This window comes from Rhinopithecus bieti, unplaced genomic scaffold (genome assembly GCF_001698545.2).
Source record: "Rhinopithecus bieti isolate Rb0 unplaced genomic scaffold, ASM169854v2 scaffold_12151, whole genome shotgun sequence".
Taxonomy (NCBI): domain Eukaryota; kingdom Metazoa; phylum Chordata; class Mammalia; order Primates; family Cercopithecidae; genus Rhinopithecus; species Rhinopithecus bieti.
In genome coordinates this window covers 500,464-526,900 of record NW_016807233.1, presented here as the reverse complement: position 1 = coordinate 526,900, position 26,437 = coordinate 500,464, and the positions used below count along the sequence as shown (strand labels likewise).

Below are 26,437 nucleotides of genomic sequence, written 5' to 3'. Positions count from 1 at the left end.
GTAGAGACGGGGTTTCACCGTGTTAGCCAGGATGGTCTCGATCTGCTGACCTCGTGATCCGCCCGTCTCGGCCTCCCAAAGTGCTGGGATTACAGGCTTAAGCCACCGCGCCCGGCCTATACTTTTTTTTTTTCTTAACTGGGTTAAGAAAAAATTTTTTGACACAGCTTTTTAGGGCCTCTAATCTGCCATAATAGCAGAACTGGGAGTTGAAAACCTGTTTTAGGTTCATTATTTTCTACATATTATTTGGTAGCATAAAGTCAAAGATAATGATGAATTGTTCTTCAGCCTTCTGAAATTCTGAAGAAGGTATTTGGTCTTAAATTGAAGCAAAAGACTAATTCACTCAACTATAAGAAAATCTTTCTTGCCTTGAAATCTAGAGTTGGCTAACTAAAGTTTTCAGAACTTTATATATGGAATTTTTGGGAAATAGCATAGATTTACTTTATTACATTTCACCAACTTAATACTACGACTACTACTATTAACGCAGTATCTCATGTAATCTTTTAACAATGATTAGTAAGCATGTACTCTGGGAATCAATCAGAATTTCTGATACCAAAGTTCCTGCATTACTCATGTTGTTCTATTCCTTTCAACCAAGATTTGAGGCAGCTTTCAAACATGTATTCAGTATCAAAGAATAAAATTAATCACTGAGAGACTTGAGGCAATGGATAGGGAAACAATAAAGCTTTAAGTAAGAGTAACACTTGGAATAAGTGGCTCACACCTGTAGTCCCAGCACTTTGGGAGGCCGAGGTGGGTGGATCATCTGGGGTCAGGAGTTTGAGACCAGCCTGACCAACATAGTGAAACCCTGTCTCTACTAAAAATACAAAAATTAGCTGGGCATGGTGGCACGTGTCTGTAATCCCAGGTAGTCAGGAGGCTGATGCAGGAGAATTGCTTGAACCTGGAAGGTGGAGGTTGCAGTGAGCTGAGATTGTGCCACTGCACTCCAGCCTGGGAGACAGAGCGAGACTTTCTCTCTCTCTCTCAAAAAAAAATAAGAGTAACACAGGAATCCTTTTTTTCTCAATAACTGTGACCTATATTTAGTTTTAAGCTGCTTTTTTTTTTTTTTTTTTTTTTTTTTTTTTTTTTTTTTTTTTTTTTTGTGAGACAGGGCATTGCTCTGTTTCCCAGGCTAGAGTGTAATGGCACAATCACAGCTCACTGCAGCCTTGATCTGCCAGGCTCAAGTGATCCTCCTACCTCAGCCTCCGAAGTAGCTGGGACCACAGGTGTGTGCCACCATGCCCGGCTAATTTTTGTATTTTTTGTAGAGACAGACTCTCACCATGTTGTCCAGGCTAGTCTTGAACTCGTGGGTTCAAGGGATCCTCCCATCTTGGCCTCCCGAAGTGCTGAGATTAGAGGCATGAGCCACCACGCCTGGCTGGTTTTAAGCTTTTTAACATACACTAAGAGTAGGGTAGGCAAAGAACAACTAAGTTGTTTTGTGTGCTGCCCTGTTAAATGAGACAAACGCTTGTGACTTCGTGAGCCTTTTTGCAACACTGTTGAAATTGCATCAAGGCCTTGATGACAAAGATTGGTAGCAGTAAAGTAGCCTGGGGGAAGATTGTTTATGTTTTAATTATAAAAACTGAAACTCTTCTAAGCTATTGACAGTTATGTTACTGGGAAGGTGGTTTAGGGCTGGACCTGCCTGGTGAAGGACTGGCCCTGATAGGATCCGGATGGGGTGGGAGCTTCACTGAGCATCAGATTTCAATCCACTACCAAGTTTCCGATCACTCCAGTTGTTCCCATTTTGCCAAAACAGTCGCCCTCTATGCCCCCGATGGTCTTGTGCCTGTTCATATTGGGAGGGCCTGAGATGCATCTGGGCCCTTAGGGATACTTTAATCACAGTGTAGACAGCCTGTATCATCTCAGTCTCAGCTGATCAGGGACCAAATGCTTAGAGCCAGATTATAAGTAAACCAGGTGGTGGTGTGAAACTTGGAAAAGCCATTTACTGCGTATATTTGGGTCCTGTCAGCAATTCCTGGACATGGGTAGGGGTGTGTGTGTGTGTGTGTGTGTGTGTGTGTGTGTGTGCGCGCGCTCTTGCTGTGGTATACAGGCACAAGTAAAGTGTATAAAAACAAATGTAAAGTTCATGCTTAGATTTCTTAACTCTGGAGGTTAGTCATCTTTGACAAAGCAAACTGGGATGATTTTTGTGTGAGCTTCCAACTTAAGAACTAATAAATAAAAAGATCAGTTTCCATAAATAAACTGGCTCACAAGTGTGCAGTCGTTTTAAACTTTCTTTTTCTTTGCTTCAAGGATTTTGACTCTTTCTTCTCTGCAAAAGAAGAGAATATTATTTATTCCTTCCTTGGTTTGGCTCCTCCTCCAGACTCAAAGGTAAGTTTGAACAAACTCTATTGGGGTTCAAAACAGGTAATACTAAATGAAGGTAGAAATCTGCATCCAAGACTGCTTAAGAAATGATGATTTTTAAATTCCCATAATTTTAGTACACTTCTTATTCTGATGAAGTCCTATGCATAGAGAGAATGCAGTTTTACTAAAAAAAGTTCCAAAATTATGCTTTTTATATTTATGCTATGTTTTCAACTTGTTGTGGTAAATTTTATAATACCTAAGTTAGGAAATATCATTACTTTGAATAAACTTAAGTGCATTCATTAAATATGTAAACATTTGAGCTCCCAAGTTGTGTTTATACAATTATTTTGTTTTGAATTGATTTCTCATATAGCTTTATATGAGTTAATTTCATAATGATATATGCCCTTATATTATTTCTATTTATTTATTTTTGAGACGGAGTCTCGCTCTGTCGCCCGGGCTGGAGTGCTGTGGCCCGTTCTCAGCTCACTGCAAGCTCCGCCTCCTGGGTTCACGCCATTCTCCTGCCTCAGCCTCGCAGGTAGCTGGGACTACAGGCGCTGCCACGTCGCCCGGCTAGTTTTTTAATATTTTTTAGTAGAGACGGGGTTTCACCGTGTTAGCCAGGATGGTCTCGATCTCCTGACCTCGTGATCCGCCCGCCTCGGCCTCCCAAAGTGCTGGGATTACAGGCTTGAGCCACCCCGCCCGGCCTATTATTTCTATTTAAATGAACCAAACTGCATTTTAGTCTCATAAAAATGGGACAGGTAAGATCTCGATTCAAGAACAAGGTAGGTTTTATCAGGTTTTTTTTCTTCCAGTGATGTCTCATCTTTGATTATGTGTAATTAAATAGAGAATTATGCTAATAAAGCAGGAACTGTGAATTTGACTTGTGTGCATGTTTAATTCATGAGACTTGCTAAGACTTGCTGATGGATTGAATGTGGATAGGGATGGATTCCATGATGACTTCTAACCAGTGGGTGTAAAAATCCGCTCTGAGAGAGGACCATATTGACAGGAGAAATTAAGTTTGAGACAGCTGAGCAAAGAAGTGAGGTAGGCAATTGTATGCTGATCTGTGTCTCTGCAAAGTCTGGTTGGAGACACACACGTGGAAGCTGTGAGTGTGTAGATGGAGCTGAAGTTGTGAAAAGTGGATGAAACAAAGTAATGAGTTGACAGGAAGGAGACCAGAGTGGGGGCTGTCTAAGGTAAAACAGACTTTAGAAAATTATGTGGAAAAGTTAGAGCAGATGAACTTATTTGCCAGTGTGCAAAGTGTCTGGGATCAATCTCATATTTTCAGCAACAAAAATAAAATAAAATAAACATTTGGAAGTTGATCAATATAGATATTGCCATTTTTCTCTCTCTGAGATGATGACTTGTCATTCATGTCTAGGGACAGCCCACTTCCTAGACTTCTTCTCTTACATTTCTCCTGAGAAGTCTCAGAGTTCACCTCTTCTTATTGAGGCTTTTGTAGTCCTGGTATTTCTTTCCATCCATAATCTCTCTCATTCAGCATGAAATGAAGAGGAACCCCAGTGGAAAAGAACATACGATTCAGTTAGAAAACCTTATATGCTTTTTTTTTGTTTGTTTGTTTTGAGACGGAGTCTCGCTCTGCTGCCCGGGCTGGAGTGCAGTGGCCGGACCTCAGCTCACTGCAAGCTCCGCCTCCCGGGTTCACGCCATTCTCCTGCCTCAGCCTCCCAAGTAGCTGGGACTACAGGCACCCGCCACCACGCCCGGCTAGTTTTTTGTATTTTTTTAGTAGAGATGGGGTTTCACCGTGTCAGCCAGGATGGTCTCGATCTCCTGACCTCGTGATCTGCCCGTCTCGGCCTCCCAAAGTGCTGGGATTACAGGCTTGAGCCACCGCGCCCAGCCAGAAAACCTTATATGCTTTTTACCTGCTGACCCTGAATTTTTAATGTTTTCCCAGCTATAAAATGAAGAGAGAAATATGACCACCTACCTCTTAGGGGTACTTATTTTATAATTTATTCTTTCAAGAGAATTTATTTGAGCACATGCTGGGCCAGACACTGGGCTGGTTGATTGAAGGGACTTTATGGTTAGAGGAATAGTTAGATGTGAGCATTCTATAAGTAGATATAATAACTGTCTATGTGAATATGGAGATGGTTCACCAATCTCAGGCCTTAGATTAAGTCTCTGAAAAGAGTTGATATCTCACTTGGTATTGGAAGATTTAGTGGGAGCTCAGTAAGTGGAAAAAGATAGTCAAGACACTATGGGAAGATGGATGTATATACTAAGGCAGTGAAATTTCTGAGAGTATGTTTCGTTCAGTGAAGTCATACTTTGGATGGATTCAGAGGTTTCAATAGAACCCAGGGTATGGAAGTGGGTAAAGATAAGAGCTGAGGCAAGAAAAGTTAGTAGGAATGATTTTGTAAAGGGCCTTCTGTGTCTGGACTTTTTTCTTGGCGATGAGAATGATGGGAAAAGGTCAATGCGGAGTGATTTACATTTCACAAAGCCTCTGACTCAGACAGCAACATAGAAGATTATTAGAGATAAGATGCAGAATCTGGGACCATATCTTTCATATTTATATCATCAGAGCCCATAACTCATAGTAGGTGTTCACCTCTGAAATTTGAGGCAATAATTAACTGGGGTACCAAAGTCAATGAAACATTCCGGAGATATTCAGCACTATTCTTCAAATTGAATGTGAATGGGACAGATTTGTTTGTTGTAACTTGCTTTTTTTTTTTTTAAAAAAAAACATATTTTGAGATATATTTATACTAATACATATAAATCTATTTCAGCCTCTGCTGTGTTTTATCTTATCTCATTTTTATTTTAATATCTAACCTCAGTTTTTAGATCCTGCTCTGATTTGTGCTCAGGTACTGTCATATTATATAAAACTCTCATTATGTGGAAGAAAGGGATGGCCGTGGGATTATGAAACCTGGCCTGGAGATACCTAAGAGGCTGTCCAGTCCAGATGCTTCTCTTCTGAGAGGAGCAACATGAAGCCCAAGGAGCTTAAGTGACTTGTAGAAAGACACCCCACTAATTAGCACAGTTTGTGCTAGAGCCTTTGGTGCTGTCCGTATTGCTTGCGTTTATAGCTGTTTATACTGTGCATAGGGACAGAGTACTTCCAGTATCATTTGAAAAGACAGACATCTGATTTATGGAAACATTACTTACCACAGTGTCATGTTGTAGTAAACAAGATTGTGGAAAGGTGTCAGCAAGGAAAATTAATCTCACTCAAGCTAAAAATAGGTACTCTTAACAGTTATGTAGAAAATGCATGCTCATAAAACATGTCATCATATGCAACATCATTGCTTTTAGAATATTTTTCTTGTCTTAGGCAGGCTGTTCGAGGCCGAGGACTAGGCCAGTTTTCCCAAGAGGGCTTTGTAAGTAAGCATTGGTTCCATAAAGTCAACCTTAGTTCTTTAAAAGCATGTGGTCATATCTGATTAAATGAACATCATTCTTAATAGGACATGGCAGGTAGGACCTAGGTTACACAACCAATGTTTTCAATTGTGCCCTGGCAAGAAGGAAGACAGATTCTTTTTTTTTTTTTTTTTTTTTTTTTTTGAGGACGGGAGTCTCGGCTCTGTCGCCCAGGCTGGAGTGCCAGTGGCCGATCTTAGCTCACCTCAAGCTCCGCCTCCCGGGTTTACGCCATTCTCCTGCCTCAGCCTCCCAAGTAGCTGGGACACAGGCCGCCTGCCACACGTCCGGGCTAGTTTTTTTTATTTTTTTTTTGTATTTTTTAGTAGAGACGGGGTTTCACTGTTTTAGCCAGGGATGGTCATCGATCTCCATGACCTCATTGATCCGCCTGTCTCGGCCTCCCAAAGTGCTGGGATTACAGGCTTGAGCCACCGCGCCCGGCTGAAGACAGATGCTTATTGAAGTTACGCAAATAACTATATTGCCAAAAACTATGTGTGTATTCTGATTCAATAAGAATTTTTGAACTCCGGAGGGGTCAGGCAGGGAGAATAAGAGGTCATTTACAAGTGATTCATTTCAGTTTACAAAAGCAGAATCTACAACATTATTATCATGTATGAAAACTTAAGAGAAAGCCAAAACGCTTCCTTATATATAAGGAAAATAAGACATTAAAATAATATCAACAGTATTCCAGACAAAAACTACTATCATCCCTCACCAATTCATTTGATCCTATGTCATTAATTCCTATTTCACTGGATCTTGTGGATCTTGGGTTAGTCATCTAATGAACCCTTCTGCTTCTCAACAAAAGTTCTGGAAGATTTGACTAAGTCCTTGGATATGGTCTCAAAGTTCTTTACGCAATGCCGTCAGAAACGTGAACCCAAATGTATGTAACATATAACCCTTTACTGCGGGGCTCTGAGCAGTCGTTCTTCATGAAAGATGAAGCGTTTTTGCTTGTAGCTCATTACAAATAACTTCAGGGAAGTAGCAAAGCGAAACATGCGAACACAAATATCTGTAGATGACAAAAACTTAAAATGGGTGTCATTCGCTGCTTATAATTTTCAAAAGTGGAAGACGAGAAAGTCTTAACAAGAATATTACATTTGATGAGAAAATTTGTTGTTTTCTGTGACATGCAAAACAAAACTATAAATTCAACCCCCCAAATTACTTACAAACATAATCATTAGGCCTATTTCAAAGAATACAAAAAACATTATATCTAATTTACAACAATAAATGGGCATAGCAAAAATCTTGATGTAATTACTCAGAGGCATAATATACTCTGAATATACCAAGCATATGATAAGGATATCAAGAAACGAGATGTAGTAGGTCTGGAGTAGGTCCTAACATCATTTATTAATAAAACTTTATGAGTAGGTGACAGGAATTCCCAATTGAAAAATACTGTTGTAAAACATGCTTGATTCAGATTAAAGAAGGATCAAGTTAACATTTAAAACAACTGAAGTTATGGTTGATAACTTAAGCCCCTGTTGTCTGATACCAGGCAAAACAACAGTATAATTAATGTCTTTTATTTTATTTTTTATTTTGAGATGGAGTCTTGCTCTCTTGCCCAGGCCGGAGTGCAGTGGCACAATCTTGGCTCACTGCAACTTCCGCCTCCCAGGTTCAAGCACTTTCCTGCCTCAGCCTCCAAAGTAGCTGGGATTACAGGCATGCGCCACCACGCCCAGCCAATTTTTGTATTTTTTTTAGTAGAGACGGGGTTTCAGCATGTTGGCCAGGCTGGTCTTGAACTCCTGACCTCAGAGAATCTGCCTGCCTTGGCTTCCCAAAGTGCTAGGATTACAGATGTGAACCACCACGTCCAGCAATCAATGTCTTTTAGTACATTAATTTATTCAGGGGAATATTATTATACCAATGAAAGATATCCAATTATATAGGCAATTAGATTTCCCCTTAATTGACAGAGATATACACAGCCATAACAATAGTTTTTTGTTTCTGTTTTTTGAGGCAGGGTCTTGCTCTGTCTCCCAGGCTGGAGTGCAGTGGCCTGATCACGGCTCACTGCAGCCTCAACCTCTTGGACCCAAGCGATCCTCCCACCACAGCTTCACTGGTAACTGGGACCGCAGATATGCACCACCATGCCTGGCTAATTTTTGTGTTTTTTTTAAAGACAGAGTTTCACCATGTTGCCCACACTGAACTTGAACTCCTGGGCTCAAGCGATCCTCCCACCCCAGCCTCCCAAAGTGCTGGGATTACAGGTGTAAGCCATCATGCCTGGCTGTCGTAGCAGTGTTAAAGTGTTACCTTTACAGATTGCTGTTGGCATGTAACTCCTCAGTGCCAAAGCTTATACATCCCAGCGAGGGCTGTCCTTCTCATGAGAACCACATTAGGAAGTTCTAACATTCCAACAGCCAGACCAACATGGCTCAAAAGAGGTTTCAAATCCCTCTATTGGAGTCGTGGTAACATCTTCTATTGGAAGATGGATTTTCTTGTAGAACACATTTCAGTCTAATGAATAAGGCAGGGATAATATATCTGGATCATGTAACTTTTGGCCAAAAGTGACTTGTGATGAAAAGTTTTGAAACTCATTTTCCGGTATGACTAGTGAGTTTCTATTGAAAGCAATTTTGAGTAATGGCAAAATATTTAAGTAAGTGTGGCATTTCCCAGTGACCTGAAGGAGGAAGGCCAAACTGGACAGATGACAGATGACTTCACTTGAAGGAGCACAAAAGGAAGAAGCAGAAGGAGATTTGGGGGAACATTTGTTGAGAAGCATAAAAGATATGAATTTGGAGCACAAAATTCATTCAAAAGATGTTCTGGAATTTTCTAATTTGAAACTACAAGATGGATCCTTACTGCAGGAAAGGGTATCATACCTCACCAATTCATTTAGTCCTATGTAATTAATCCTCGTTTCACTGGATCTTGGGCTAGTAGTCTCATGAACCCATCTGCTTCTCAACTAAAGTTCTGGAAATTTTGACTAAGCCCACTGGTATGGCCTCAGTTCTTTGAGCAATACCATCAGAACCTGTACCCCAAAGTTTCTAGCGTGTAATCCTTTACGACAGGCCTCTGAGCAGTCATTCTTCATGGAAGGTGACACATTCTGGCCTGTAGCTGAGCAGAGCTGAGTAGTCTGATATGTAACTTCATAGAGAACCAGACCGCAGAGTTCAAGGATGCCTTCCAGCTGTTTGACTGAACGGGTGATGGCAAGGTCCTTACAGCCAGTGTGGGGACATGACAAGGGCCTTGGGCCAGAGCCTCACCCATGCTGAGGTGTTCCAGTTCCTGGGGGAACCTCAGGAGTGATGAGATGAATGTGAAGGTGCTAGACTTTGAGCACTTCCTGCCCATGCTGCAGACTGTGGCCAGGAACAAGGACTAGGGTGCCTAGTCTTAAGATTATGTGGAAGGCCTTTGGGTGTTTGACAAGGAAAGGAATGGCACCATCATGGGTGCTGAAATCCGGCAAGTCCTTGTCACACCGGGTGGGAAGATGACAGAGGAAGAAGAGTTGCTGGTGGCTGGGCATGAGGACAGCAATGGTTGTCAACTCTGAAGAGCTCGTCTGTGTGATGCTGAGTAGCTGGGCACATTCCCAGCATCCCCTGAGCCCTGTCCTTTGCCCTGTGTGACACTGCGTATCTAGCCCTGAAGGCTGTCTGGTCACAGCACCCTCCCCATCTTGTCTCTCTTGGATGATGCTTGCCATGAGCATTCACCAATAAACTTGTTTTCTGTTCCCCCCAACCCAAAACCCTCAAACAAACAAACAAAAACTACAAGTTGAGCAACAGAGAGAGTGAACACTGTTCAGGCCTCCATTCAAGAAGACCAGAGGGAAGAAGGCATCAAACATAAAATAAAACACAAATAAATAGAAATTGTGAGTGAAAGGCAGAAGTCTGCAAGTCAGATGCTGGAGACCTGATATGTGCACGAAAGGAGTTCCAGAAACAAAAAAAGACCAGATAGAAGAGAACTAATCATTCAGGAGATGCCACAGGGTCTTCCAGTTGGAGATGCTGCTGCAGCTCCCCCACCCCCTTATCTTATGACTGCAGGAAAACTAGAAAGGGTGCTGCCTGAGGATCAGAAACTATGGGAGAATCCCTGAAAGGTTAGAAAGCAAAAACGTTCGGTTTGAAGAAGGAAATCAAGGTCCAAATGCCTGTCAGAGATGGGAGTGGCTCTATGGGCCCTGCACAGCCCCAATGGTGTATTCCAGTTATAGGAAGGGCCTGGGCATGGGCTTGAAGCTTGAAAGGCAGAGCCCACTTCCATCTTGCTCTTAAACCTGGCAGTGGTCAACACAGTGGTCAACAGGGCAGGGCAGTGAGCATTGAGTTGGGTGGGGAGGCACAGGAGGTCTGAGGGAGCTGTTCTTACTCCAGAGGGACAGAGAGAGGTTTAGATATTGGCAGTCAGCCTCCACCTGGCTGCACACTAGAAGTCTCTGGGGAGCCGTTGAAGCTATTAGGTCGGTGCAAAAGTAATTGCAGTTTTGCCATTAAAATAGTATGCCAGGGATACATTCGAGATCAATTAAGACAGAAGCTTCTTGCAGGGAACTCCCAGGTGAACTTAATGTTTTATCAATGTTGAGAGCCACTTCTGTAAAGGAAAACATTGAATAATAGTGAAATCAAGAATTGTAAACTATCTTGGAAAAATCTAGGAGTTCTGGTATCACTAGTGAGTTCATCACTGTGGATGGGGCTATGTGAGAAAGGAGATATGTGAAAATATCCTTTACAAGGATAGTGTTCATGGATGAGGGATATGGCAAAAAGAAGGGAGATAAGTCTAAGTGTTCCAAAGGGCGCGTCTCAATTGCAGGTGAACCATCTTGATGGGAACCCATGTATTGTGTAATTGTGAATGTTAACAGAGAATTATGTTTAATGATGACTATCATAAATAGGAAACTAAACAGTAGTGAAATAGAGAAGCATTTCAGAACATTTATGTTAATGAGGCTGGGGGGCAGAGCTGAGGAAAACAGAATGAGAGAAACTTTAGCCAGCAAGAGTAAGGAAAGGAAAAAAGCATAAGAGAGAAGACAGGCTGTCATGAATTAATATAGCAGAAGCAATTGAACTAACTATATCAGTTGTTCTAATAAATTTGAAAAGGCTAAAATTTCCTAGAAGAAAAGAAACTATCAGTTTGGATTTTTGCACAGCTGTTCCACAGTTGAGAATATCTCTGACTATGATTGTGCATTTTCTATTCCTCCCTTTAATCCTGTCAATTTATTCTTCTTGTATTTTAAAACTCTATGTTATTAGGCACATTAGTATTTATGATTGTTATAGCTTCCTGATGGATTGACTCTTTTGTAATTATCAGCTGTCTTTTACAATTTCTGATAATACCCTTTGTCTTTATATCTGTATTACATGATAATAAAACTACTCTAGATTTCTTTTGCTTATGGTTTGCCTGGGATATTTTTTCCATTGATTTCCTTTCAACTTCCTATGTCTTTGTTTCTATAATGTCTTTTGGAAACAGGATCTGATTGGGTTTTGTGCATTTTTTTTTTTTTTTTTGAGACAATCTCACACTGTCTGGAGTGCGGTGGCATGATCATAGCTCACTGCAGCTCGACTTCCCTCCCAGGCTCAAGTGATCCCCCTGCGTCAGCCACCTGAGTAGCTGGGACTACAGGCATGCACCGCCATCCTCAGCTGATTTTTAAGTTTTTTATAGAGAGAGGGTCCCACTAGTTGCCCAGGCTGGTCTCAAACTCCTGAGCTGTAGTGATCCTCCCTCTTTGGCCTCCGAGAGTGCTGGAATTATAGGCATGAGCCACTGCACCCGGCTGGTCTTGAGCATTTTAATTCATCTTGATAATCTCTGTTATAAATTGGAGTATTTAGTTCATTAACAATTAATCATTCACATAATTGTGTTTATATTTACTATTTCATTGTTTTTTCTATTGGTCTCCATATTTATTTATTTTATTTTTTATTTTTATTTTTAGAGACGGAGCGATCTTGGCTCACTGCAACCTCCGTCTCCCGAGTTCAAGCGATTCTCCTGTCTCAGCCTCCCAAATAGTTGGGACTACAGGCGGGTGCCACCACATGAGGCTGTTTTTGTATTTTTAGTAGAGACAGGGTTTCACCATGTTGGCCAGACTGGTCTGGAACTCCTGACCTCAAGTGATCCACCCACCTCGTCCTCCCAAAATGTTGGGATTACAGGCATGAGCCACCACGCCCAGCCCCATTTCAATTTTTATTATTTAAAATACAATTTCCACTTTATTTTTCTCCAGAGAATAGTTTTTCTTCAGTCTTTAAGGCCTCAGCTCCTTACATGGCCTTTGGTCAGGGTCATGGGGCAGCACCCGCAGGTCTAAATAGGGGTGGAGGTGTTCGGTCCTTGCAAACTTCACGAGATTGATTCCTCACTACTTTGTTTTAATATCATAAACTGCACAACTCACACAGTAATGTAGTTTCAAATCCAGCTTGGGAAGCACACAGGCGTTGAAGAAGCTTGCCTAGAAATGTCCCTGACTGCTGTGGCCTCCACTATGTTTCAAATGACAATTTCTTAATGGCCTTGTTCTTGGGCACACATCAGGTATAGTTCATGCAGCAAATAGGGTACACGTGGCCATGGCCGTGGCCCTTTTTGGTATGACCTTTGTTCCTTCTTTTATTTGTCATCTTGGAGGCACAGACTGGAGCTGGTCTCCCATTTTCATTCCTCTGTTTTATACTTTTTTGCTTTCTTTTGGGCTATATGAATATATTTTAGACTTCCTTTTTAACTTATCTATTGTATTTTTAACTGTGCCTCTTGGCATTATTTGGTAATGGTTGCTCTAGTCACTATAATATGTAAATATTTTAAAATTTTTTTATTTCCATAGGTTTTTGGGGGACAGGTGGTATTTCGTTACACAAGTAGGTTCTTTAGTCACCACTAATTTGTGAGATTTTGGTGCACCCATCACCCAAGCAGTGTACACTGTACCCTATTTGTAGTCTTTTATTCCTCACCCCTTTCCCACCCTTTGCCTCTGAGTCCCCAAAGTCCATTATGTCATTCTTACGCCTTTGTATTCTTATAGTTTAGCTCCCACTTATGAGTGAGAACATACAATGTTTGATTTTCCATTTCTGAGTTACTTCATTTAGGATAATAGTCTTCAATTCCATCCAGGTTGCTGCGAATGCCATTAATTCATTCCTTTTTATGACTGAGTAGTTTCCATTGTGTGTGTGTGTGTGTGTGTGTATCATATATATATATCTCACAGTTTCTTTATCCACTCATTGATTGGTGGCCATTTGGGTTGCTTCCATATTTTGGCAATTGCGCATTGTGCTGTTATAAATGTGTGCGCAAATATCTTTTTTGTATAATGACTTCTTTTCCTCTGGATAGATACCCAGTAGTGACATTTCTGGATCAAATGGTAGTTCTACTTTTAGTTCTTTAAGAAATAGCCATACTGTTTTCCAAAGTGGCTGTACTAGTTTACATTCCCACGAGCAGTGTAGAAGTGTTCCCTGTTCACTGCATCCATGCCAACATCTATTATTTTTGGATTTTTTGATTATGGCCATTCTTGCAGGAGTAAGGTGGTATCACATTGTGGTTTTGGTTTGCATGGGCTTTGGTTGGGGTCATGGGGCAGCACCTGCAGATCTAAATAGGGGTGGAGGTGTTCCCTGATCATTAGTGACGTTGAGCATTTTTGCATATGCTTGTTGGCCATTTGTACATCTTCTTTTGAGAATTGTCTATTCATGTCCTTAGCCCACTTTTTGATGGGATTTTTTTTTCTTGGTAATTTGTTTGAGTTCATTGTAGATACTGGATATTGGTCCTTTGTCAGATGTATAGATTGTTAATATTTTCTCCCATTCTGTGGGTTGTCTGTTTACTATGCTGACTGTTCCTTTTGCTGTATAAAAGCTCTTTAATTAAGTCCCAGCTATTTATCTTTGTTTTTATTGCATTTGCTTTTGGGTTCTTGGTCATGAAATCCTTGCCTAAGTCAATGTCTACAAGGGTTTTTCTGATGTTATCTTCTATAATTTTTATAGTTTCAGGTCTTAGATGTAAGTCCATGATTCGTCTTGAGTTGATATTTGTTTAAGGTAAGAGATGAGGATCCAGTTTCATTCACCTACATGTGGCCTGCCAGTTATCCCAGCACCATTTGTTGAATAGGGTGTCCTTTCCTCACTTTATGTTTTTGTTTGCTTTGTCAAAGATCATTGGCTGTAGATATTTGGGTTTATTTCTGGGTTCTCTATTCTGTTTCATTGGTCTATGTGCCTATTTTATTACCAGTACCATGGCCCTGTTTTCGTGACTGTGGCCTCTATACTATAGCCTTTGAAATCAGGTAACATGGAGTGCCTCCAGCATTTGTTCTTTTTGCTTAGTCCTGCTTTGGCTATGTGGGCTCTTTATGGTTCCATATGAACTTTAGGATTGTTTTTTCTAGTTCTGTGAAGACATGATGGTGCGATTTGATGGGAATTGCATGAATTTGTAGATTGCATTTGGCAGTATGCGTCATTTTCAGTAATAATTCATAATATTGATTCTACCCATTCGTGAGCATGGGATGTATTTCCATTTGTTTGTGTCATCGATGATTTCTTTCAGCAGTTTTGTAACTTTCCTTGTAGAGTTCTTTCACCTCCTTGGTTAGGTATATTCCTGAGTATTTTATTTTTTTGCAGCTATTGTAAAAGTAGTTGAGATCTTGATTTGATTCTCACTTGGTCACTGTTGGTGTATAAGAGAGCTACTGATTTGTTTACATTAATTTCATATCTGGGAACTTTGCTGAATTCTTTTATTAGTTCTAAGAGCTTTTTGGAGGAGTCTTTAGGGTTTTCTAGGTGTTTAATATATATTCTTAATATCTCACAGTCTACTTAGACTTAATGTTATAACACTTTCAGGTAATATGCAGAAACATTGGCATCATATGCATCCATTGACTCTTTCCCATACTTTATGCTATACTATCATGTGTATCACGTTTCCATATACCATCAACTCTACTATGTAATGTTCCCATTGAACAGTCTCTTTCTTCTTCTTTTTTTTTTTTAGTAGGAGGTAATCTTTTGTGCTTACCCAGACTTTTACATTTCTGATACCTTATGAAGAGTGAAGTTTCCATCTGGTGCCATTTTCTTTCAGCCCAAAGAACTTCCTTTAGTCATTTAGCATTGTTTCGTAGTGCAGGTCTGCTGGCAATAAGTTCTTTAGTTTTCTTTTGTGTGAAGTGTCTTTACTTTGCTTTCATACTTGAATAATATTTCGCTGGATATAAAATTCTTAGTTGACAGGTTTTATTTTTCCTTTCAACACCTTGGATCTGTTTTTTTCCCTTCTGTCTTTTGATCTCCATAGTTTCTGATGAGACATGAAAATAATTTGAAATCTTGTTTCCTGTAGGTAGTGTATCATTTTTCTCTGGGTGCTTTTAAGATTTTCATTTTATCTTTGGTCTTCAGCCATTTGATTATGATATACCTACCTATGATTTCTTTGGTGTACTTATTATTATTGGGGTTTTCTGAGAGTCTTGAATCTGTATCATTTACCAAATATAGAAAATTTTCAACCATTATATTTTCACATATTATTTCTGCTCCATTTGTTTTCATTTCCCCTTCTGGCACTCTAATTACATATATGTTAAATCTTTTGTTATTATTTCACATTTCCCTAAGGCTTAAAATATTTTCAGTCTTGTTTTCTTTGATCTTCATATTGGATAATTTCTACTGATTTATTTTAAGTTCACTTATTTTTGTCTTTGTCATTTTCATTCTACATCCAGTCTAGTAAATTCTTTATTTCATATATTGTATTTTCAATTCTGAAATGTTACACTTGTTTGATTTTATAATTTCTATTTTTCTATTGAGAATGTCAGTTGTTTCATTCATTGCAAGCATGTTTGCCTTTACATCTTTGAGCATAGTTTTAATAGCTGCTTTAAAATCCTTGTCTGCAAATTCCAGCATCCACATCTTTTCTGTGTTGGTCTTCACTGGTTGTTTTTTCTCCTGAGAATGAGTAACATTTTCCTGGTTCCTTGTATGTTAAGTATTTTGGATGGTATCTTGAACATAGTGAGTCTTGTGTTGTGGAGATTCTGTATTTTGTTACATTTTTCTGAAAAACATAGTCTATTGTGTTTGTTTCAGCAGGCATTTACTTTGTTGGACCCAAACAGCAAACTCTATGTTTCTAGTAGCAGCTATCCTATTACTTAGGATACTTTCAGTTGTACCAAGATCAATCTCAGTTATGAATCAGAGGGTAAAAGTCTCTTTTTTTTTTTTTTTTTTTTTTTTTTTTTTTTTTTGAGTAAGGATCTTGCTCTGTCACCCAGGTGGGAGTGCAGTGGCATAATCATGGCTCACTGCAACCTCAGACTCCTGGGCTCAAGCAATCCTCTTGTCTTAGCCTCCCAAGTAGCTGGTACTATGGGCATACATCACCATGCCTTGCTAATAAATTTTTTTTTTTTGTAGAGAAAGGATCTTGCTATGTTGCCCAGGTTGGTCTTGAACTCTTGGCCTCAAGTGATCCTCCCACCTAGGCCTCCAAAGTGTTGGGATTACAGATGTAAGCCACCATGCCCCTTCTCAAAAGTCTAAATAAAATACTAGCAAAATATATTCAGAAGTGAATTAAAGATAATTCACCATCATCAAACAATGTATTCAGTTGCCATAATTCATTACATGAAGTGATTAATGGAGAAAAACCATATGATTGCACCTACAAGTGCCAAGAAGATATTTGATATAATTTATCAGATATTTCTAGTTAAGAATCAATTAAAATATAAGTAGAAGGAAATAACTTAAAATATAAAATACATTTATCAGAGGTAATTATAAATATCATAATGAACCATGCAATACTGAAGCATTTCTATTAAAATGAGAAGCAAGATAGGTATGCCTGTTACCACTATATTACTAAACATTGTTTTAGGAGCTGTAGTTATTGTAATAATGTAGTAAGTCTTATGTATACAAGACATAGATAAAATTTAAAAATTATCTTTATTTGCATATAATATAATCGCATGCCTAAAAATCTGTAAAACTCTAGTGAAATGCATTAGAATTGATAAGATGGTTTATTAAGTTTCTAGATGAAAGAAAAATATACAAAAATTTGTACATTTTGTTTAATAATTATAAGTAGTAAGTTAAAATGTAAGAAGGAAAAATATCCCATTCATGGTAGTGATAAAAATCTGTAAAATGTTTAGGAACAAATTTATCAAGAAACATACAGGGCCTCTATGAAGAACATAATTTAATTTTATTCTGAAGGACACTAACAAATACTGAAGAAATAAACCTGCAGTGTTCTTGGATGGAATGACTTAACAACAAGGAATGAACATTTTGTAAATGAATAAATGTTTAGTGCTATTTCAAGCAAAATCCTATTTTTTAATTTTTGGAACTAAGAAACATTATCTTAAAATGTATTTGGAATAATAATTGTCTGAGGGGAGCCAAGAAAATTTTGAAAAAGACTTTGTGTAACAACTTGACTTTCCAAATATTAAAATATGTCCTATAAGCTACAATGATAAAAGCAGTATATATTTATATGTATATCTGAGAAATATATTTTTATTTATATACATTTATATAAAATATTTTAATTTTATTTTCATTGTATCAGTATTTATATGTAGGATAGTGTAGAAACATAAATTTATGTATATATTGTAATAAATGACAAATATATAATCTGGATTTAATGGGAAATGATGGTTTATATATAATATAGGCAAAATTTCCCATCTGTCTGGCAGAAAAGAAATGTAGACATTGACTTTACATCATATACTAAATTAAATTCCAGATGGATTAAAGCTCTAGATATTAATAACAATATAAAGTAATAGAAGGATATTTTAGAGAATAAAAGTTAGATAAATTTGCCCATAAAAAGACAAACAACTTTTAGTAAAGGACAAACAACTGAAGTAACAATGAGCAATGCATTCACTGCAATGTCTACAAAAAGAAAAAAATAAAATGGGCAAAACATATAAAGACAATTATTTGAAGAGGAAATAGAAATAGCTAAAAATTTATAAAAAATATGCCCTTATTTCCAATAATGATAAATGTATAAATGAAACAAAATATGAAATTCTATTTTCTCTTCAACATATTGGTAAACATTAGAAATAACAATCATCTTCGCTGGTTATGAGGATAAAGGAAAAGGAGACACTTACATATCACTGTCTGGATATGAATTGCTGCCACCTTTTTGAAAACTAGTAAGAATAACCTCACCATTTTATTCAGTTTAGTATAGTGTTATTTGTAGTGGAAGAAACATACAAACATTCAGAACACCCATTGACTGGGGAATGTATGAATAAATTATTATATATTTAATATGAAGCAGATGTTGAAAATAACTATTCAATAGGATCGATCATATGAATTAACCTGGACAAATGTCCATGGTACATTGAACTAAAAATGAAGTCATGCAAACTGTGTTCCCATTTCTGTTTCAAAATCACAAAAATAAAAGAAAATGACAATCAATTCCCCTAAAATAGCCTTTATGTATTAGGATGCAGAGGTACCCTATCACATTTTTAATACTGATTATCACAGGAGGGTGGGATTGGAGGGTGTGTGTGTGGCTTACTTTGCTCCCACGAACTTGCAGTGCCTCTGTAATAAAAATAACCTGATATTTTAAAAGGCTGGAATCCATTTTGTAAGTTGAAAGAGCATGAGGGAGGAGGTGTAGACCTAGTCCTTCCCCTAACCCACAGTGTGACATTTTCTGCCTTTATTTTCCTGTCTCTGAAGTGTGGGGTGGTAATGACTGCCCTACCTACTTAGTGAAGATAAGATTAAGGATGAAGACAAATATAGTTTGAATAGTTAAGACATTGAAATGCAAGCTGCTGTCCTTAAGAAAATTCTCAAACACTCTCACTTTACATAATGCAGGTGACAAAATCACCCGAGGAAGCATCATTGTCCCTTCCCAACGGCGATGTAGTGGGAGAGGCACCGAGCACCACAGAGGTAAGCACTGGTGTCTCGAGCCATTGTCCCCATGCTAGTTTCCTCAGAATGTCTACTGGGTCCTAATATGTCTCTCTCTCTCTCTGTCCACCCACCCATCAGTCTATTATCTATCCATCTATCTAATCAATCGTCTATTGTCTGTATCTATCCATCCATATTAGTCTGTTTTCATACTGCCATAAAGAACTGCCCAAGACTGGGTAATTTATTAAGGAAAGAGGTTTAATTGACTCACAGATCAGCATGGCTGGGGAAGCCTCAGGAAACTTGCCATCATGGCGGAAGGTGAAGGAGAAGCAAGGCACCTTCTTCACAAGGCAGCAGGAAGGAGAAGTGCTGAACAAAGAGGGAAGAACCCCTTATAAAACCATCACATCTCGTGAGAACTCACTCACTATCACGAGGACAGCATGGGGGAAACCGCCCCATGATTCCATTACCTCCATCTGGTCTCTCTCTTGACATGTGGGGATTATTACCATTATGGGGATTATAATTCAAGATGAGATTTGAGTGGGGGCACAAAGCCTAACCATATTATCATCCATCCATCCATCTATCTATTATCTATCTATCTATCTATCTATCTTTATTTCTATCTATTTATCTATCTGTGTCTGTCTGCCTGCCTGCCTGCCTACCTACCCATGTTTGTCCATACATCCATTCCTCTGTCCGTCTGTTTATCTATCTGTCTCTGTACATTATCCATCCATCCATCCATCCATCCATCCATCCATCCATTTATCCATCTATATATGTTTATCTGTCTACTTTATCTTTCTACCTTATCTATCTTCCTAATTTTTTTTTTTTTTTTCTTGAGACGGAGTCTCGCTCTGTCGCCCAGGGTGGAGTGCAGTGGCCAGATCTCAGTTCATTGCAAGCTCCGCCTCCCAGGTTTACGCCATTCTCCTGCCTCAGCCTCCTGAGTAGCTGGGACTACAGGCGTCCACCACCTCGCCTGGCTAGTTTTTTGTATTTTTTTAAGTAGAGACGGGGTTTCACTGTGTTCGCCAGGATGGTCTCCATCTCCTGACCTCGTGATCCGCCCGTCTCGGCCTCCCAAAGTGCTGGGATTACAGGCTTGAGCCACTGCGCCCGGCCCTTCTTAATTTTTAATCTATAAAATTATAAGCCTCCCTCCATACAAGCAATAGAAAACGCTGTGTGAAGATAGAATTCTTTGAATCTCTCCTCATCAGCCTGAAGTGGGTGAATTGAAACTCTTCACTTAGGCAGTTTGTTACCCTGCAATGCACATAGGTTGTATCTTTGACTCATCCCAGTCGGCATTTTGGGGTTTGGAAATCCTATGCTCTAGTTGCTAAGTGACCTAATGAGTGGGCAGTCTATGTTTGCTTCATTTATATACTGTGTGTCTAAATAAGAAAGCCACAGCATATGTGGCCTGGTTTTTTTTTGTTGTTGTTGGTTTTTTGGAGCTCATATCCTGAGTTTCCTTTATGACCAGGGATCAGAGAAGGCTGAAGAAGGTGGAGAAACTGAGGCACAAAAAGAGGGCAATGAAGATGCGGGCAACCTCCCTGAAGCCCAGGAGAAGAATGTGAGTGTTCACTTTTTCACATCAGTTTGACTGGATTCTCTGCTGTTCAATAGAGACTTTTACAGGGCTTGTACAACTTGACTCTGGGCACAAGCAATCAGAAAGAGACTGAGTAGCTGCGAGTTTAGCCGGGGAGGAAGCAGGTAATTTCTACTGATGTGTTAAGCACTGGGGTCCCGGTGCAGAGAGGGCTAAAGGGAAGACGAAGGAGCCTGAACCTGGGCCTGGAGGGAGCTGGTTAGAGAAGGCTTGGAGAATTTGTTGTGGTATTGTTATGGCTAGGTTAGGTGCATGCTCTTTATAAACAAGGGCCCTTTCTGCTTAGTTGTGATTAATGACAGACTCCTAGCTTACACCCACCCAGGACCCCTGCCCAGTGGGGAAACAAAGATAAGGGGGTTCAGTATATCTGGGGGGAAGACAACAGGAACTTGAGGATCAAAAGGACTCCTTGGGGAGGGAAATTGACACACAGTGAAGTTCAATCAGGGAAATAGCAGATCCTGGTGAAGTCACATGAGTAATTCTAAAGGGGTTCCCATACAGGAGCCGCAGGATAAGGAGTGGGCAATGTTGGGGGACACTGTGCTTCTGTGAGTGCCAAGCTGAGATAATGGGGGATGGGTTGGGCTACTTCTTCAAGGAGTTCTGAAAACGTGCTGGGAAGCCAGGTGCCAAGGAAGGAGCCTGGTGGGGCTGGGAATGGGGTGCAGACATTGGTCTGGGCCTCTTTGGAGGAGAATCTCAGAGGCCTTCTGCACTGCAGTGGAGTGACTGCTGTCAGTTGCAGCAAAGACTATTTTCAAACCCTGATGGTTTGCTAATTTATTTATTCCAGGAGAGGTGTGGGAGCTTTTATGAGAGCTGGACCCTCATTCACCAGATAAAATGTGGCTAGAAAGGGGCTGAGACCCACACCCACACTATGGAAAAAGGGGTGTGGGGCTGGGCATCGATTTGTCTTTACCTTAAAGAATTTAAACTGGGAGGGGCTAGGGAAGGAAATTCCCAATATTTCGACTTACATTTGAAGTAGACTGCTATTTCAAAAGTTGATATTACAACTCTGTTTTTGTTTTGTTTTAAAGAAAGACAAAATCTTCAATCTTGACCTAGAAGTTAGATGGTGTTTCATGGCAGCCTATGTAATTCAGAAACAATACTTTAAAAATTAAATATAGTGACAATTTCATTATCTTGTAATTAAAAAAAAATCTCCGTTTCACAATTTGAACTTTGCATGAGTTGCCTAATGCGCCCGTACAGTCATGCTGATGAATACTTTGAAGTTGAGTTTGCTTCTTTTAAGATATAGAGACAAAGATGAAAAGCATTGCACCCCAGCCCCTTTCTCCCATGGGACCAGCAGGGAGGTAGCATGTTTATAATCAGATCCTGCCTCCTGCAGCCAGGGTGGGCACTGCTTCCGCTTCTCAGCCGCTGGGCTGGGTTAGTTCTATGAAGTGATGAATCACCCAGCTTTTACGTTCTCTTTGCTACTACTTTTTAAAATTGTGAGCCTTTGACAAAGTCAATTATAACCGGGTGAATCCTGATAGGAATTAAAAAAAACATTTTTTTTTGTTATTTTCGTGTGGGCCATGGTGAAGAAATGACCGTAAGTGAAAAATATTTTTATTTTAGATGAATATATTGCTAACATCATATTATCAAATTCGCTTTTCAACTCTTTAATACTATTTATCCTACAGAAAGACAGATTCTGACGTTTTCCTGTTTGAAAACCAACACATGCTCTTTGATTTACTTTAATTCAATTAAATTAGAAAAACCCTCTGTGATTGTCAGTAAACAGATGAAAATGTTGTAAAACATGATTAACCCTTATGAGTATATATGAAAATAGACTGAACTTTAAAATTTAAGAAGGAGACAAACACCACTTAGATATTTAGAATGCTTTGCATTTTGTGCTTCAAGAACTTGCTGGCTTGTTTTGACGGTCTTTGGTTTGTTGTTAAAAGCTGAGATGGGGCCGGGCACATGGCTCACGCCTATAATCCCTGCACTTTGGAAGGCAGAGGTGAGCAGATCACTTGAGGTCAAGAGTTTGAAACCAGCCTGGCCAACATGGTAAAACCCCGTCTCTACTAAAAATACAAAAATTAGCCAGGTGTGATGGCGCATGCCTGTAATCTTAGCTATTTGGGAAGCTGTGATGGGAGGATCACTTGAACCCGGGAGGCAGCAGTTGTAGTGAGCTGAGATCGTGCCACTGCACTCCAGTCTGGGCAATAGAGTCAGACCCTGTCTCAAAAAGAAAAAAAAAAAAAGCTGAGATGGGAGGACATCGTGGTCTTTTTATAAGGGCATCTCTCCTCCCAGGGCACCCCAGGCATAGACAGGCTGATAGGGAATCGGAAAGACAAGGGAGAGCTCTATGTGTTTTGAACATTGATTTTGAAAGTACGAGACACATCCTAGTAGTTGCATGTAGGTATGACACGTCAGGTAAATCCAAGGCTTTAAAATGCCTAGCTCTGTTGAAACCATCTTGAGGTGATTTCTTTTTGCTCCTCTTGGCTCGCTGTGGTTAAAACAGAGGCGCTCCCCTGGGCTTCCCTCCTTAACCAACACGCTGCAGTGGATATAAAGTTTAGAATATTCGTGGGCCCACACTTGGTTCCTAAGACTCCCGGGCAAGGAATATCAGCTTCCTTTATTTCCTTACAGTCCTCTATCAGCTCCATGTGCCCACCTCATGACTGGCAGGAGCTTCCAGCTGGGTGGGGTGTTTTTGTCCTCCTGAGGGTCTCACAGCCATCCCGGGGTCGTTAATGGTGACTGGGCAGGGATTGGGTGCTGAATATTTGTCTGTGGTGGTGTTTCTGCTGTCTGTTCCTTGGCACGGGCCAGACCCTCTGCTCTGGCTGGACACAGACTAGCTTTTCACAGTGGCTGGCCTTCTGACCACGGACGCTGCTGCCTGTGCAGAGTGCCTTGTTACTTAAATGTGCCAGTGGTCCCCGGCTCTTTCTGTGTGCGAGCAGGGCCTGGGCAGTACCCCTCCTGGAAAATCCTTTTTTCCTCCTCAGTCTGGCCACCTCCATCTTGCCAATTCCAAGCTCTTTTTTGTTTTGTTTTGTTTTCAGGTACCGCCTAGCTTTATCACCCCATTAGCCTAGGGTTTTGAAAACCAGGGCCTATACTTTCTTCCTTAGGGGTGGAAAGCCAGAACAAATAGGTGGCGTGTGGAAAGAGAAAATAACTCTTACTCTGACCCCTCCACCCACTCAGCTTTGTGTAGCAGAAAGAGCAAGTCACAATTCATACCCTGGCTTTCAGCCATGCTTATTAGGAGAAGGAATAGAAATAGTTTTAAACATTTTATTCTGAAAAAACTATAGACTCACAGGAAGTTTCAAAAATAATAGAGTCTTGTGTGCCCTTCACCCAACTTCCCCAAATGGTGACATCTCATCTGGCCTTAATACAATAATGAAACCAGAAATGCGATGCATTGGTGCATTTCTGTTAACTAGATGACAAACCATATCAAGTTTTTACCTTTTTTTTTTTAAAAACCTGCCTTCATTTATGGGTTGAAAACAATTGTAATGTGTGCAGTAAAAACACAAAACAAGCCAAAAACCTTTCTCCGGAACTGGCAATGTTCAGCTGAGTGATAAACGAGGCAAGTGGCTAAGTCCGGGACAGGCTCATCTGATCTCTGCTATTAAACATGCACATTCGACACACACTTGTAGCACTCATACAATTCCATTTAATGGAGAGGAATATTTACCTAATGTTTGACATTGATTTAAAAAAATCAACAGAAATGGAAACAAAAACTATTATCTTCTTTAATAATGTGGACTTCCCCTGACCACCTTCTCAACCTCCAGGGTTCTTAAATACAAGATGCCAAGATGTAAATTCTCTCCTTGATAATGGATTGAGGCAGGAGGACTTGGGAGGTCAGAAGGGTGAACACTGAGAAGACCATGACTTCATGCCTAGGAAGATCTTAGTGTAACTTGAAGAAATAGGGGACCTCATGGGGCCTGGCCTGATGACCCAGGGAGGGTGAGGGGCTAAGGAACCGTTGCCTCAGGAGTAAAGGAGGAAAACAGAAAGTCAGCTCAGCTTCTGGGCATTCTCTAAGAAACGAATTGCAGACTGGGACATCACGAGAGCTTTAGAAAATGCTGGAAACATTGTACCTTGTGCAGGTTTAGTTTGTTTTTTTGATCAACGTCCAATTATTTAAAATTGTGTGCTTTGTCAGTCCCGTCATCCGATCTGAAAGTCATGAGGCCCTTGCTTGACAGACAATATGATCATGGTCTGTAACCACCCCTCTTGGCATCCTCCAATAGCAGTCTTGAGAAAAGTTTCAAGGGACAAACATTGATGTAGGTTTGTGGGAGGAGTCACGGGTCTCAGGCTGGGTCCCTGGGGTGCCAGAAGCTCGAGAGGACTCTGCCTCTGTCCTCTCATTTCCAGCCACTCTGAGGCTGGCTGCCCTTGCAGGTCATGCTGGGCTAGCCCTTCACTATCTCCCACGCCTGCCACCTGTTCCCACTGAACGCTGCCTGGCACTCACCACCACTGACACCTGTCCTTAGTTCTGGCCACTCGCCACCTCTGCAGTCTGCTTTTCTGGCCAAGTTTCCAACAAAAATAGCTGCTGTGGAAGGTTCTAAGACTTCCCACTTGTGAGGTTTCTCTCTTCTGGCTTTCTCTGAAAAACAAGGTGAAATTACTTTAAGGTGTGTGCTTCCTCAAATAATGATTATGTGAGATCTTGGCTTAATTGACTGGGTGATTATAATTATCTTAAAAAATGCTTTTATGCATGTAATTACTTGCCAACCATGAAAGTCAATTCAGTTTTACATAGATGACTTTTAAGGATCTGCCTAATTCCAGTATTTTATAATTCTGTGAACCAAGGTTGGAAGCTTATTATTATTTATTTATTTTTTTAGAGACAGAGTCTCATTCTGTCACCCAGGCTGGAGTGCAGTGGCATAATCATAGTGGCCTCGAGTGATTCTTCCACGTCAGCCTCCCGAGTAGCTGGGACTATAGGCACAGGCCACCCCACCCAGCTAATTTTTACATTTTTTGTAGAGATGGGGTCTTGCTCTGTTGACCAGGCTGGTGTCAAACTCCTGGCCTCAAGTGATCCTCCCTCCTCAGCCTCCTAAAGTGTTGGGTTTACAGGCATATGCCACCACACCCAGCCATTATTTTTAAAACTAATATATCCCACCTCATTCTATGGGGGATTTGAAGCTGAGCTGGAGTAGCATTACATAAATGCAGCCATTCAACACTTTATGGACAGATTGAGTGCTGCCACATGCCAGGCAGGATTCCAGGGACTGTGGAGGGGGCAATGAAAATGACAGAGTCACCGCTCCCACAGAGCTTATGTTCTGGGGGAGCTTGTGATGATAATATCCAAAGTTCTTCCAAGCTTACTTATCCTTTTGAGGCTAAGTATTTTTATGCATTCTCTGAGCAATCACTTTCCCTGCTTAACATACCTTTTAAGATATTAAGGTCAATTCAAATATTGATAAAGAGTGCTAGGGGCCAGATCCGGTGTCTCACACCTGTATTCTCACCACTTTGGGAGGCCGAAGCGGGTGAATCAGCTGAAGGTCAGGAGTTTGAAACCAGCATGGCCAACACGGTGAAACCCTGTCTCTACTAAAAATACAAAAAATTAGCCAGGCTTGGTGGTGGGTGCCTGTAATCCCAGCTACTCGGGAGGCTGAGGCAGGAGAATCGCTTGAACCCAGGAGGCAGAGGTTGCCGTGAGCTGAGATCGCACCACTGTACTCCATTCTGGTCAATGAGAGCAAAACTTCATCTCAAAAAAAAAAAAAAAAAAAAAAAAAAAAAAGGGTTTAGG

The 26,437-nt window shown here is 40.3% G+C and overlaps 1 protein-coding gene and 1 pseudogene across 2 annotated transcripts in view; both read left to right on the top strand.

Moving 5' to 3' along the window:
* Positions 1-26,437, top strand: part of SH3BGR (SH3 domain binding glutamate rich protein) — a 61,259-nt gene that overhangs the window by 25,869 nt on the left and 8,953 nt on the right. For both annotated transcript variants that reach the window (XM_017880697.1, XM_017880696.1), the window contains exons 3-5: positions 2,311-2,391; positions 18,900-18,977; positions 20,455-20,547. In XM_017880697.1, coding sequence (XP_017736186.1) covers positions 2,311-2,391; positions 18,900-18,977; positions 20,455-20,547 — 252 coding nt within the window. The remainder of the gene's footprint in view (positions 1-2,310; positions 2,392-18,899; positions 18,978-20,454; positions 20,548-26,437) is intronic.
* Positions 8,503-9,515, top strand: LOC108535014 (myosin light polypeptide 6-like; annotated as a pseudogene).